Source organism: Myotis yumanensis, unplaced genomic scaffold (genome assembly GCF_028538775.1).
Source record: "Myotis yumanensis isolate MYYU_CA2020_CCGP unplaced genomic scaffold, mMyoYum1.0.hap1 SCAF_1, whole genome shotgun sequence".
Lineage (NCBI taxonomy): Eukaryota > Metazoa > Chordata > Mammalia > Chiroptera > Vespertilionidae > Myotis > Myotis yumanensis.
This window is the reverse complement of record NW_027223752.1, coordinates 185,806,417-185,820,396: the sequence shown is the minus strand read 5'-3', so window position 1 is coordinate 185,820,396 and position 13,980 is coordinate 185,806,417. Positions and strand designations below refer to the sequence as shown.

The 13,980-nt window shown below is 38.2% G+C and overlaps 1 protein-coding gene across 1 annotated transcript in view; it reads left to right on the top strand.

Moving 5' to 3' along the window:
- Window positions 1–13,980, top strand: part of GPAT3 (glycerol-3-phosphate acyltransferase 3) — a 63,630-nt gene that overhangs the window by 46,799 nt on the left and 2,851 nt on the right. Inside the window, exons 5-12 of the mRNA XM_070393497.1 lie at window positions 2,657–2,731; window positions 3,239–3,328; window positions 5,054–5,147; window positions 8,613–8,728; window positions 9,930–9,985; window positions 10,675–10,760; window positions 11,339–11,467; window positions 12,233–12,312. Of these exons, the coding sequence (XP_070249598.1) occupies window positions 2,657–2,731; window positions 3,239–3,328; window positions 5,054–5,147; window positions 8,613–8,728; window positions 9,930–9,985; window positions 10,675–10,760; window positions 11,339–11,467; window positions 12,233–12,312 (726 nt within the window). The remainder of the gene's footprint in view (window positions 1–2,656; window positions 2,732–3,238; window positions 3,329–5,053; window positions 5,148–8,612; window positions 8,729–9,929; window positions 9,986–10,674; window positions 10,761–11,338; window positions 11,468–12,232; window positions 12,313–13,980) is intronic.

Here is a 13,980-nt window from a genome sequence, read left to right as displayed (position 1 = left end):
TATGTGCCCCAATCAGGAATCGAACTCAGGTATGTTCCCTGACCAGGAATCGATCCAGCAGTGTTTTGGTGCACAGGATGACACTCAACCAACTGAGACACTTCACACTCCAGCTGGGCTTTATATACACTTTTGCTTGAACCTTAAGCCAGTGTGGGGTTCATGTACTCGGGGATGCCCAAGACTACCTAATTGCATGCTATGGAAGGCAATATTCGAGCTTTCTTTTATTGGAAGTTTCTAGTTTATTATAATTAGAGCTTCCATTTATTGTTTTTATTCTTAAAAAGAAATGAAACCTCAGTGAAGCTGAATATATAGATAAGTTCTTCCATCTTCACTTGGTCTATTGATCAGGCACCATATCCCAGGCAGCCATTGAGAACAGTGAGGATTTCACAACAGAGTCTTGAGATTCCCTCATTTGTTGGTTAGCGTTCACCTGCTGTGGGTGTCCAGCAAATAGTGTTATGATTTTATTATCTAGTTTAAATTAAATTAATGCACATAAAATAGATGTGACATAAAAGATTCTTGCAAAGAAACCAGGTTTAAGATAATCCTGTAATGTAAGCATCCAAGAACAAGAAGAAATGGCAAAATTAAGATTCCTACTCTTACTACAAACTCTTCATTATGAAAGAATTGCTTTAAAACTGGTGTTTAAAAGAAGGAATTGCTATAAAGTAAGCATAAGAAAACCCCCAGATTGTGCTAAAAATGATTGTGTTGGTGGTCGTACAACTCTGTGAATATGCCAAAAACAATTGGATTGTACATTTTAAATGGGTGAATTTTATGATATGTGAATTGTAGCTCCATAAAGCTCTTAAAAAAACCTCATAAACAGATTGTGGCTGAAAACTGTGTCATCTGAGAGAATTCTCCTGTTTGCTCACTTCAACTGGAAAACAGAATTTTCTGGCTTGTTAGTCTAGCAGACAAAAACCTTCAATGGTTTGGAACATGATTGTTAGACATGTTGAAATGTCACCCCTTCTGATTTAATGTGTAGGAACAAGTGATTCTCCTTAGAGCAAGATGGCAAAACATTTTAAAACTTTTGCATAATTGATGGTTAAGATTAAGACAGCTATTTAGTTATCATCAGTGACTGACATGAAAGTATGGCAACTAAAGGAAGCTTAATTTGACCTTCTAATTGCTGTGTCAAAACGTGTTAAACCGCCCTAGCCAGTTTGAGTGGATAGAGCTCGGCCTGCGGACCAGAGGGTCCCAGGTTCGATTCCTGATCAAGGGCACGTTACATCGGTTGCAGGCTCATCCCGGGGGCTTGTGCGTGAGGCAACCAATCAATGTATCTCGATGTTTCTCTATCTGTCTCTCCCCCTCCCTTCCATTCTCTTTATTTTTTAATTTTTTAAAAATATATTTTTATTGATTTCAGAGAAGAAGGGAAAGGGAGAGAGAGATAGAAACATCAATGATGAGAGTGAATTGTTGATTGGCTGTCTCCTGCACGGCCCACACTAGGGATCAAGCCCGCAACCCAGGCATTTGCCTTGACTGAGAATCGAACCGTGACCTTCTGTTTTATAGGTCAATGCTCAACCACTGAGTCACATGGCTGGGCTCCACTCTCTTTAATGGAAAAATATCCTCAGGTGAAGATTAATAGCAACAACAACAACAAAAAAGGTGTTAAACCAAGACTTTAATACCCGTATGAGGTGTTTATGAGGAAATCCATTTATTCTGAAAGATTATAAAACTCAACTTTTTCTTTTTGAGTAATTCTACTTAATTTCTAAAGTGATGTTATTTTTGAAGTTATTGAAATATATATTAAAAGCACTTTTCAAAAATGAGAAAATGTCTGTGTGGAGATTTAAAATATTGTCAGTCATCTTGTTTGCTAACTTTCAAGTTATCTTGAACTGTCCAAAGGAACAACCATTAGGTTTGCATTGAGGAATATATAATTTGGAGTTCTTATTATGAATGAGCCTGTAAGTACAGCTTATTTTGCCATCTGCTATAAATTTTAAATATACTTAAGAAAATTTTGAATTGTGCCCTTTTGCTTACCTGTCATTAAAAAACTCAGGAAAACCAAGTGATTTTCAGACCTTTGCAAGATATTTTCTTTTACAACCTTATCACAACACACCAAAGTACCCTGAACAAAACACGATGACTACTTTCAACCTGAAAAGACTCCTTTATACAACATAAAACTATTTTGTATAGAAGTTGCTATGTATTAATTTAAAGCAATTCAGGATAATTTAAAAATTAAAATAATAAAGCAGAGGGTCAAGACTTTTCATTTGTTCCCTTCACTAGCCCACTTACCACTCTGATGATTATGTAGATTGAACTTGATGGTTTGTGAATCGATTTCCAGGCCTTCTCTGTGTAGTATAGACGATTCATTTGCCTGCTGTTATTTTGAAAATGTCATCGTTTTCCATACATTGTCTTGAGACTTTTGCTTTTTTTGCTCTCGAAATGTACCAAGGACCATTCTTCCATGTCAGAACCTATAGATTTATACAGTTTTTATGGCTGCACCATATCCCATAGCATGGATGCCCCACAACTTATCCACGATTTTGTTATTTGTGAAGTTTCAGGTTATTTTCCTTTACCCCTACTATTCAACTAAACATCTGCATCCACTTTCCTTTTACAGGGTTACCTTGGCTTTCATTGGGATCAGCTTGTTGGTTATTGGAACGACACTGGTCGGGCAGCTTCCAGACAGCAGGTGACATGTTTCCTTTCACAGCCGCAACTAGGATTGTCCTTTTCTTAGCTATGTCCACAAAGAGAATATTTGATGAATTCCAATGTACAGTATCAAATCTATGGCCTCAACACATTTGTTAACATCCTGCTTACTTCATATTCTCAAACATACTTTCATGTAAGTCCCAAGAAGTTGTATTTTCAAAGGGAAAAGAAAGAGAAGAAAGAAAATGACTGAAGAACTTAAGGAAAGCGAGAGTCTTATAATATTGTCAGCCTCCTAAGGCTGAGACCAAAGAAGCTTCAGCTTATCTTGATCAGGAACTTATCGGGAGAGTCCAGTTGGGAGGGAGCTATTTTCCTTCAGCACGTTGTCCTAAGTGCCTCAGTGAGACTATGAGAATTGAACTGTGCTTGTGTTTCAGAGCACAGGCTGCTGCTGTGAAGGAGCACATTAAAGCTTTTATTGTATTATTTCCTAGGAGTGCTCGGAACTGCACAATAAAATGTTTTTTCCTTCCTTCAGCTTAAAAACCTGGCTAAGTGAGCTGGTCCACCTGACCTGCTGCCGGATCTGTGTGCGCGCCCTCTCTGGGACCATTCATTATCACAACAGGTGAGTGTCTGCTGGCTTCGGGCCTGGCTTTCTCTAGGTCAGGTCAGTGCGTGTGGACAGGTGAAATGAGAGGACTTCCTGTGTGTTCATCCCTACCTCTTAGAGTGTCAGAGACATAACCACACACAAAACCTCTTTAAAAAAGCAGTCCGTTTGCAGAAGGAACATACCAATAAACATGTAATGACACTTGGTCATTGGGCATTTGTGGTGTGCAGAGCAGGCCTGTGCTTCTCGAGGTCTTCCCTCTGAGAGGTACTGTTTTCCTGTTTGACAGGGGAAGAAACGGAGGCTCTGGGATTGGTTGTGTGGGATTGCATAGTAAGTGGCAGTCAGATTTTGAATGAGATCCGTCTGACTTAAACAGTGGTGAAGGTGACAGGCCTTTAGTGTGGTTGAAGGAGGACGAGACTTGGAATCTGGAGGTCTAGTCTCTGGTCTCATTCCTGCCCCTCCTAAAATTCCATAACTGAGCCTTAATACGGACCCCGACATTCTGCTTCCCTTACCCTTAGTTGTAGAGGGTAATGGTAGCTAAGTGAAGTTATAAGCTAAATGAGAGGAGTTTTGATTTCTAACTTTTCTATTAACTCAACTTTATTTTTTCTTACATTTAACATCATTGTTTTAAAATTTCTGGGACAAGCCTCTAATTTTTCAGTGACTGGGTCCTTCTATTTCATTTGTGGAAGGGAAACAGTTTATTATTTGGCTTTCCCATGTAACACCAACATAAAAGGCCCCTTCAATTTCTAAAATTATATGATTTTGTAATTGGGCTGTGAGTTTTGGGGTGAGGAGTAGAAGAAAATGCTTCGGAAGAAATGTGAGCAGAGGAGATACCTTCCACAGGAAAGGTGCTTTAATTACATAGAGAGGAATTCATAACTTTTTATAGAATTGCCTCTCATTTTAAGGAAAACATGCTAAACTTTGTGCATTTGGTTTCCTTTCTTCTCAGCGTAGAACCAAAGAAAATTTGCTTTGCTTCATTAGTGTCCAGTACTGGTTGAACTCTAAGACAGAGGTCAGCAAACTAAACTATGGGCCCGTCGGCCAAATGTGTCCCACCATCTGTTTTCTGTAAATAAAGTTTCAGTGGAACACAGCCATGCTCGTTCATTTACAGATTTTCTGTGGTTGCCTTGCGCCAAAACAGCAGAGTCCTATAGTTTTGACAGATTGGCTGGCTTGCAAAGCTTAAAGTATTTACTCTCTGGCCTGTGACAGGAAAAGTTTGCCAACTTCTGTTTTAGGGGGATAGAAGGGAGAAAGGAACCAATAGGAATTTTACTCTGTGGATCACCGTGAAGGCTCTAAAAGTGATGCTATGGAGATGAAAATAACAGGAAAATGCTTATGGTAAAATGAATGAAACTTATCCCAAAATTTATTAAAATTATAGAATCTTTATAATTCAGTCTAATATTTTAAAATTATATTTTCATCATAAAAGGAAAATCTGGTCATTACAAAAAATGACATAAAAATATATAAAGGGAAAGTCAGGGGTTCCTTTTCCTATACTCTTACCCCAATCTGATTCACCACTGTCTAAATCAGATAGACCCCCAGAGACAACCTTTTTAAGGTGGGCCCATATACTACGAACTTTATTTTTTTACTGAACTTTTTAAAACAAAATGGGATGAATCTCTACATGCTGTTCTGCTAAATAGTCGCCATTTTTCGATGTTTAGTATTTACCGTTGTTTGTGATTGCAGGCAGTACAAACCCCAGAAGGGAGGCATTTGTGTTGCCAACCACACCTCCCCAATAGATGTTTTGATCTTAACAACGGATGGATGCTATGCCATGGTAAGAGCAGCTTATTGATATTTCAAGTAGTTCCATGTTTCGTGGCTTGCTCAAATTTTAAATTTACTTGGGCACAAATCATAAAGTTTTATATTACAAAGTGACTGGGTTATACTACTGTAGCTATATGTTATGTAATATATTTACATGAACATATAGTGTAAGAAAAAGAAAGAAAAAAACATTATATTTAAGGTAATAAAAATTTAACTTACTAAAATGCAGACACACTTGAGTTTGATAGGACTTTATCAAGTTGATTCCATCTTGCTTCTAAAATCCCTGTGATGTTTAATAACACTTTCAGAGATTAACGTCTTCCTCCTTAGATCTGTGAAAATCCCTTACCAGCCAAGTTAGTTCTGCCTTCCTTCAAGGAGTCATAAGCAATTTAAAACAAACAAACAAACAAACACACAAACTATCCCTTTAATAAAGATTAAACAAGAAAGGCAAATATTTATACCACATTGTCTTTTTCAGTTCTTGTCTATAGCCCTAAAATAAAAAAGAAAACCCTACCCAAACCCCATAACCCACAGTCTTGGGGGATCCTCTTTTCATATCCCTTAGTGGTAGTGGCTTGGGCTTCAGGAAGAGCAGATGGATTTTGTTTTTCTCACTTCTCAGCTCCAGTGACTGACAGTCATGGTTGATGTACTTTTCTGGGGAGGCATTTGAAGGAAGCCACTATTCATTTCTGCTGTAGGTAGGAGAGTGGGAGTTCTGGCACATTGTGGTATTTGACTGTACACAGGTTATGCAATCACTGAGGGGGTTTTGAAGGCCTTTGTGAAAACTCCTAACTTATTGCTAGGTATTTAATCTGCCTAAAATAGGAATTCAGATATGTAACACATTTTAACACATCGCTAAATTACTGTACTAATAAGTCATTGGGTTCTCTCTGAATCTAAGGGAGCATAACCAACTTTCTGCAAAGACTTTTGGGAATTGGTACTTCTTAACCTTTTTTAGGTTAGGAATCAGTTAATAGTTATGTAATTTTTTTTAAGGAAAATAAACAAATCACAACAACATACTGGTGCATCATACAAACATAATTCTGTGTCTAATTTCAATGTGTCTATAGATCTCCAGAAAGCCCTTCCAAGGAGCCTCAAGTTCACAACTCTTGATAGACCCCCTCCCCCAGCATAGTCCTGAGAGTCTATAATAATTCCTTGCATTTATGTGGATAGGCACTTTCACATCCATTATATTTGACCTTCCCTGTAAGTCAGTGAAGTTAGAGTTGAGATTTTGTTATAGATAAGAAAACAGAGGTTCAGGCATTTTAACCAACTTACCTAATCATCGTTTTGTGTTTCTGAGACCTTATTCATTTAGTGTCCTTGTCAACAAGAGTTGAGCATAGCTCATTTGTGACTGAAGGTCTCAGAATTTTGTTGGCATTTTCTGTGCTTTTTGATCATGTATAGTTGCATTTACAATATTAGTCAAGGTTATGAAAGCATAGTACTTACGAACTTTCTAATGTGTTGAGTGATAGAAACCTAAAGCCATTTGGATTTCAATCAGAGGCAGGGGGCAGAAATGGAGGGAGGAAACTATTGCTACCCTCCAGAGGTCATATTTGGTTTCTTTTGGCTAAACGTAGACTATATATTTGAAGAATGCTCAAGATCCCATCGCAGTGGCTTTTCAAAGTTTTTTCCCTCCTAAGCAAAGATCTCTACTTTTTTTTTTTTTAATTTAGTAGTATTTTACAACTTACATAGAAGTTGAAATAATAAAAATGTTACAACATCCATGTGCCCTTTATCCACATTTACCTATTGGTAATATTTGGCCCATTTGCTTTATTATTTGCATTCTCATATATTGGCTTTCTTTATAAAAATGCATGTAAACTACTTATATTTTAATATATTTATATTTAAAATTCCTAATGTTATTCTTTTTAAAAAAATATATTTTATTGATTTTTTATAGAGAGGAAGGGAGAGAGATAGAGAGTTAGAAACATTGATCAGCTGCCTCCTGCACACTCCCTACTGGGTATGTGCCCGCAACCAAGGTACATGCCCTTGACCAGAATCGAACCTGGGACCCTTCAGTCCGCAGGCTGATGCTCTATCCACTGAGCCAAACCAGCTAGGGCCCTAATGTTATTCTTAATACTGATATAATATTAGATATATGAGTCTATACAAATTTATCCAATTTATAGGGTTCTTTCTTGCTTTCCCCAATCCATATTTTATTTTCCTTTTTTCGCAGTGGATGTCCTGTTTCCCAACAATATCAACTCATTTTCTCAATTCTATAATACATCCAAAATTGTTTCAGAATTGCTTCACTTGTTTTGCTACGAGAAACAAATATAAGAGATTCAGGGTATTTTGCAGGTCTCAGTACCCCATCCAAGATGAGGGTGTGTGCTCAAATACTGTCTTTATAAATTTCTTGGATTCCCGTGCCCGCTTCCCCTCCACCTTGCTTAAGTGTTGTTCTTTTACTCATTTGAAATACAGCTGGGTTCATTTGCTTTCAGCTTGCCAGTCCCATCCTTGTTGATTTAATTTTTGAATATGTAGGACATTAATATGTTTCCAAATGTCAAAACATTTTTTGTTTAAAGGCATATTATCCCATTCTTTTCATTCTACTCCATTCCTTTCTACCCTTGTAAGATTCCAATTTCATTGTTTTTGGTTATTCTTTATTTTTGTAGAGGTAAACAAATATATATGTATATTTCCCCTCCTGTCTCATACAAAAAGCATTATACTATATTTGCTCTTTGCAGGTTGCTTTTCCCCCATTTAATAATGTCTCTTGGAAATCATTAATCAGTCATAGAGTTCAACCTTGCTCTTTTCACAGATGCATAGTAGTACTCCATTGGGTGTACTTTTTTCTAGGGAGTCATTTGAAGGAAGCCACTTCAACCTTGTGCACATGTATTTTCATTTTGTTGGAGTGAAATGGTCTATCTTCAGGATAAGTTTCTAGAAGTAGAATTATTGAGTTGAAGGATAAATATATATGCAGTCGTGATAAGGTATTGCAAAATTTCCTTCCATGGGGGTTATAATCCCCCCATTCCAAGAAATGTACGAGTGCCCGTTTCCCATAGCCTTGGTTTAGAGTCATTGTTAATCTTTGGTTCTTTTTCAATCTGATAGGTGAGGGATGGTATTTCAGTGTAGTTTTAATTTGAATTTCTCTTGACTACTCTACTTTTTAAACCTATAGTATAGCTATTATATCAACATAGCTTAAAATTCAAAGGTGCTAATAAGGAACACCTTTTGCTTATATTTGGCCATTCATGTCCTTTGTATAGGCTAATAACTTTAGTCAGTAGAAGTAGATTGATCTTTTCTACTGGGGAATAAGAACTTACTCTTACTTAAACACACACACACACAGACACACACATGCTTTCTTTGAACCTCTGTGCCTTTACATTTTTTCTCTTTCTGATGGTATTTCTAGGTTGGCCAGGTTCATGGTGGATTGATGGGAATTATTCAGAGAGCTATGGTTAAGGCTTGCCCACATGTCTGGTTTGAACGCTCAGAAATGAAGGATCGACACCTGGTTACTAAGAGGTAAGGTAGTGACTCACTACCCATTTTCGTAGCATAAAATGTGATAAATCTTGGCCTTCCTGCCCAAGAGGGCAGAACAGTGCTAAGATTAAAGCTAAAACATGGAACTCTATTTGTGGTAGGCTTTTTCTGGTTATATCACCTGTCTTAGCTAGATTTTTAAAAGTTTTAATTCTGCAGGAATAGTGGAACATATGATGAGATTAGAAAGCCCATCAGTTTATGTTGTGGTGATTTAGGTATAGTCCAGTTACTGAATTTTCAAAGTTAAAATTACTACCTAGAAAGTTAAATAATTTGTAACTGTTTGGTGAATTAATAGATTATATCAATCAATTAATAGGTTGATGTTTGCTGAAAGACTATTACCACTTAAATCTACCTGGAGACAGACAGAGCTAATCTCTATGAAACAGGATAAGTCCCTCTGGGATTTGGGATAGAGATGAGCTACCAGAAACCCTTTTTAGGAAACCCTTTTTTGCCTGAGGCCTTTAACTGAAGGCACTCTGGTCATTGTTTCTATAAGCATGAAGGTGAGCCATGCTCTTAAGGATAAAATGAAAAGCATATTTATTGAAATCTGTTAGAATAACTACCCCCTGGATGGGGATAGCAGTGGGAGATTATTTAGCAGTGGGCCACTCTGGGGGCTGTAATCTCCCTGTCTCAGCCTTACTAGCTGCTGATGAGCAGTTAGAATTCAGGGCTGGCTGCAGGGAGGACAGAACCTAAGCCTGGAAGAATACAGGCTTTATTATGGTGCGTATTTCCTAAGGAAGTTCAGCCTGACCCATTTAAGGAATGTTCTACACTTAATGGCCATAGGCAGACAGGTCCAGCAATCAATATCCCCATTTTTCAGATGAAGTAATAAAGATACAGAAGAAAGGGCACAAAGCTCATGACAGGGACTCCAGAGCTCCTGTCATCTTACTGCCTAACATTTGTTTTTAAAGAGTGGGCAGAAGACACTGCCAATCACTCACTTTGAGATGAGAGAAATTGAACTAGTGCAGCTATCCTTACACTTTTTTAGAAAGGGACCCACCTGAGTTTATTTTCTTGACTTATATCTTGTTTCTTTTCTCCTTATTGCTTTTCCATATATTTGTGATAGTAGAGTGTAGAGAATACCAAAGAGGATTTCCATCTCTCTCTGTTTAAAGATAGAATTTTGATCCTTTATTTTTCTTCACAGACTACGAGAACACATTGCTGATAAGAAGAAATTACCCATATTAATCTTTCCTGAAGGTAAGAGAAAGACTGCCTACCAAGTTATAGTTGATAACCAGCACCAAAAGTGCATGAGGATTTGGATTGTTCTGGAATTGGCATTTTTAACCTACATCTGCTGTCCTATGGGCATGGAAGTCTTACCTTTTTAATCTTAAAAGTTATTTCTGGGTAATGAACTTAGAAAGGTATTGTCCATACTTTTCCAAGGTTCTTATTTTATTTTATTTTATTAAAATATTTTATTGATTTTTTACAGAGAGGAAGGGAGAGGGATAGAGAGTTAGAAACATCGATGAGAGAGAAACATCGATCAGCTGCCTCCTGCACACTCCCCACTGGGTATGTGCCTGCAACCAAGGTACATGCCCTTGGCCGGAATCGAATCTGGGACCCTTGACTCCCCAGGCTGACGCTCTATCCACTGAGCCAAACCGGTTAAGGCAAGGTCCTTATTTTAAATGTGTTGAAATTATTACCTGTTGTGAAGAAGTTGTATCTCTGAAGTATTCAATAATAAAGTAAAAGTTTCTCATTAGACCTTCTTGGAACTATCAAATTACTACTTAAGCAGGAATCAATTTGTGAAATGGTAGTAAAATGTCTGTGATTTTGATATGAGTTGAGTAATTTAAATTATTTTATATCAAAGTAATTCCTCTTAACACCTCTTCACCCCCTGCCCCCTCCCCCCCATGTTCTTGCAGGAACTTGCATCAATAATACTTCAGTCATGATGTTTAAAAAGGGAAGCTTTGAAATTGGAGGAACCATATATCCAGTTGCAATTAAGGTAAAACAGATTCCCTCCTCCCTTCGGAAAAGGGCACTTAGTTACTTGATAATTAAAAATTTGTGAGAATAAGGAGCAGTTGTATGTACATTACTCAGATTCACCAGCTGTTTACATTTTGCCCATTTGCTTGATCATTCTCTCCCTATGGATATGGATAGGATATGTACCAGGGGACTTCAAGCTAGGCCAAAGCCTGAATACTGAGCACATAGTCAGTGATGAGCAGAACAGATATTGTCCCTATTTTCACCCACCTTCCAGTTAAGTGGGGCGACAGACATTTACGGGTCATGTACCCGGCATTACTAGTATGTCATCAGTCTGGCTCAAATAAACTCTTAAAAAATAAAATAGAAAAAGAGTCAATCAGCCTCTCGTTGCAGTGCTCTGGGCTGTGGTCAGAGGAGTTGGCTGGGCTGGTTTACTTCCTTGATCATTTCTGTCAAGCAAAGAAACTTCTCTCTTTTTTTGAATCTCATAGAGAGGTTGGGCCTGCCACCTTGAAAGCATTGACTTGGATAGGAGAAGCCAGCACTTAATTCATAACTATGATGTGTTTTCTTTTCTTTTCTCAGTATAACCCTCAGTTTGGTGACGCCTTTTGGAACAGTAGTAAATACAACATGGTGAGCTACCTGCTTCGAATGATGACCAGCTGGGCCATTGTCTGTGATGTGTGGTACTTACCTCCCATGACGAGAGAGGTAGGCCATAGAAAACAATAGCTGGACTTTGGGGCTTTAATCAGATAAAAATGAGAAAACCTTTACCTGAAAATGTGGATGTCTCCCTTCCTCACATCAGCTAGACCTGGACTGCCTGTCTGCTTTCTCAGGAAAATGAGTCATTTTAAAAAAAATGTAGTTCTTTTGGCCCTGGTGGGTGTGGCTCAATTGGTTGGGCATCATCTGTGCACCAAAAGATTGCCGGCTAGATTCCACTCAGGGCACATGCCCACATTGTTGGCTTAATCCCCAATAGTGGGTATGCAGGAGGCAGCAGATCAATGTTTTTCTCTCTCTTTCTCTCCACCCCACTCCCTCTCCCTTCGTCGTTCTCTAAAAATCGATGAAATATATGTATATAAATAAATCGCAAAAGTCTTTCGTTAAAAAAAATGTAGTTCTCTTCAAATCAGGCCATTTTATATTCAGAGACTCTTTTTTCCATAATAATTTTTATAATTGCTGTTAGTTTATTGGGCCTACAGGTATTATGGAAAGTTGTATCTTGGATAAGACTAATAGAGAGCATAATAAATATGTACCCCTGGTTAAAAAAAATGAAACAACACAGCACTGCATTTTCTTAATAAAATGAATGATACTTGCTATGATTGAGACTCAAACATATTTGAGCTAAAATGTGAGTCTTATATTTTAAAATTAATCTAAATTATTTTGAGACATTTTAAGGCATGATTTGAAAATTGTGTACCCAGGATATACTTGTAATTTTTTTCCCCCCAGGAAGGAGAAGATGCAGTCCAGTTTGCTAACAGGGTTAAGTCTGCTATTGCTAGACAAGGAGGATTGACTGAGCTTCCCTGGTAAGAAATTTTTCAGAAGTCCTACCACTTTTTAAAAATTAAAAACACTTTATTAATGTTATTTATTATGCTAGTCAGCTGGAGGGTTAGCTGACAGTGACAGGGGTTCATACAACGTAACAGTGGCTTAAATAAGATAGAAGTTTCTCCCTTTCCTTCCAGCTCATGCTGTGTTATTCTACCATCCTCAATGCACTTGTACGTTATGGCTGCCCAGCTCTGCTCAGTGTGTTCAGCAGATGGCTAGCAGGGAGGAAGTAAAGCAAGAAGCACATGACACATCCATGTCCTTAGAGCACAGGCTAGAAGTTGGACATGCCACTAATTATGCTAATTAACAAGCCACTAATTTTTACAGTGAAAATTCATTATGCTGATTGACAAAGCTTGGGAGGTTGATGGGAGATCAAGATAGCTGAAGCCTAATGGTGGTTTCTGATTAAATGCCTGGCTGACTACCTCAGAGTATGAGGTTTTTTGTTTGTTTGTTTTTTAATGTTTTTATTGATTTTAGAGAGAGGGAAAGAGAGATGGAACCATCAATGATAAGGGACACACATTAATCAGCTGCGTCCTGCATGCCCCCACTGGGGTTGGAGCCTGAAATCCAGGTGTGTGTCCCAGCTGGGAATCAAACCGTGACCTCCTGGTTCATGGGTGGACGCTCAACCACTGAGCCTCACCAGCTGGGCCAGAGTTTGATTTCTTGATTCAAGACAACTGACTGGCCCTAGGGCTAAGATGGGTTAAGACTAGCATTTGTATTATGCTATCTAAGCTGGAATAAGTGAAACATCATGAAGGGACAGGCTTCCCAATGCCCTAGTTTACAATGACTTCATTTACAAATGCCCTAGGGGTTCATGTTCATTGTATAACTAACTGGCTTCCTTGTTCATTGTTTTCTGAACTTTTCTCCTTTCCTCTTACCTGACATCCCAGCCCTACTCCTGTCCTGAAACCATTATGAAAAGCTTAGAGCTTTAACTCAGTAGCCTCAGAAAGGAAAGAAATCAAGCAAGCTGTAAGAGACAAAAACAGCCAAGGGTTATCAGCCACAGGACAGACTCCCATCACATTGGCTTAAATGAAATCTGTTGGAAATGATTCTCAGAATTTTTCAATTTCCTTTTATCAGGCTGTATGCAGTTTTATAATAAAAGGTTATTTTAATTACATAGCCTCTTCTTTGAAAAGAAAATAGACTCACTACATTCCCAGATGTATTTGTCATCTACTTATTAGGCCTCAATTAGCATATCTGGATCAGTTTTCTCCTAGATTAAATGAAAACTTAGTTATATCATCTTAAACTGGCTTTTAAATATGGCTGCTGCCTGCCTTAAGAACCAAGATCTGCTGTCATTGCAAAGGGGAACTGGGCACAACTTCGAAGTCTATAGGGGTGGCAAGTCACAGCTGGGGCCCTTAGGGCAGTGTGAGGTTTACTGGATGCTTGGGAAGGAGAATTTCATAAAAATAATGTCAGGATGCTTAAGGGCAAACGTTGCTCACTTCATATTTTGCCATTTTTGGCCTGGACCTCAGGAAAGAAGGAATGGCCTTTCTTTTGGTCTCCCTCTCCCTTCCTCAGTTCTTACCATCCAGCGTTCACATAAATGTGGTTGTTCGAGGCAGTTCATTTGGATAAAAGAGGCTTTTGTGGGC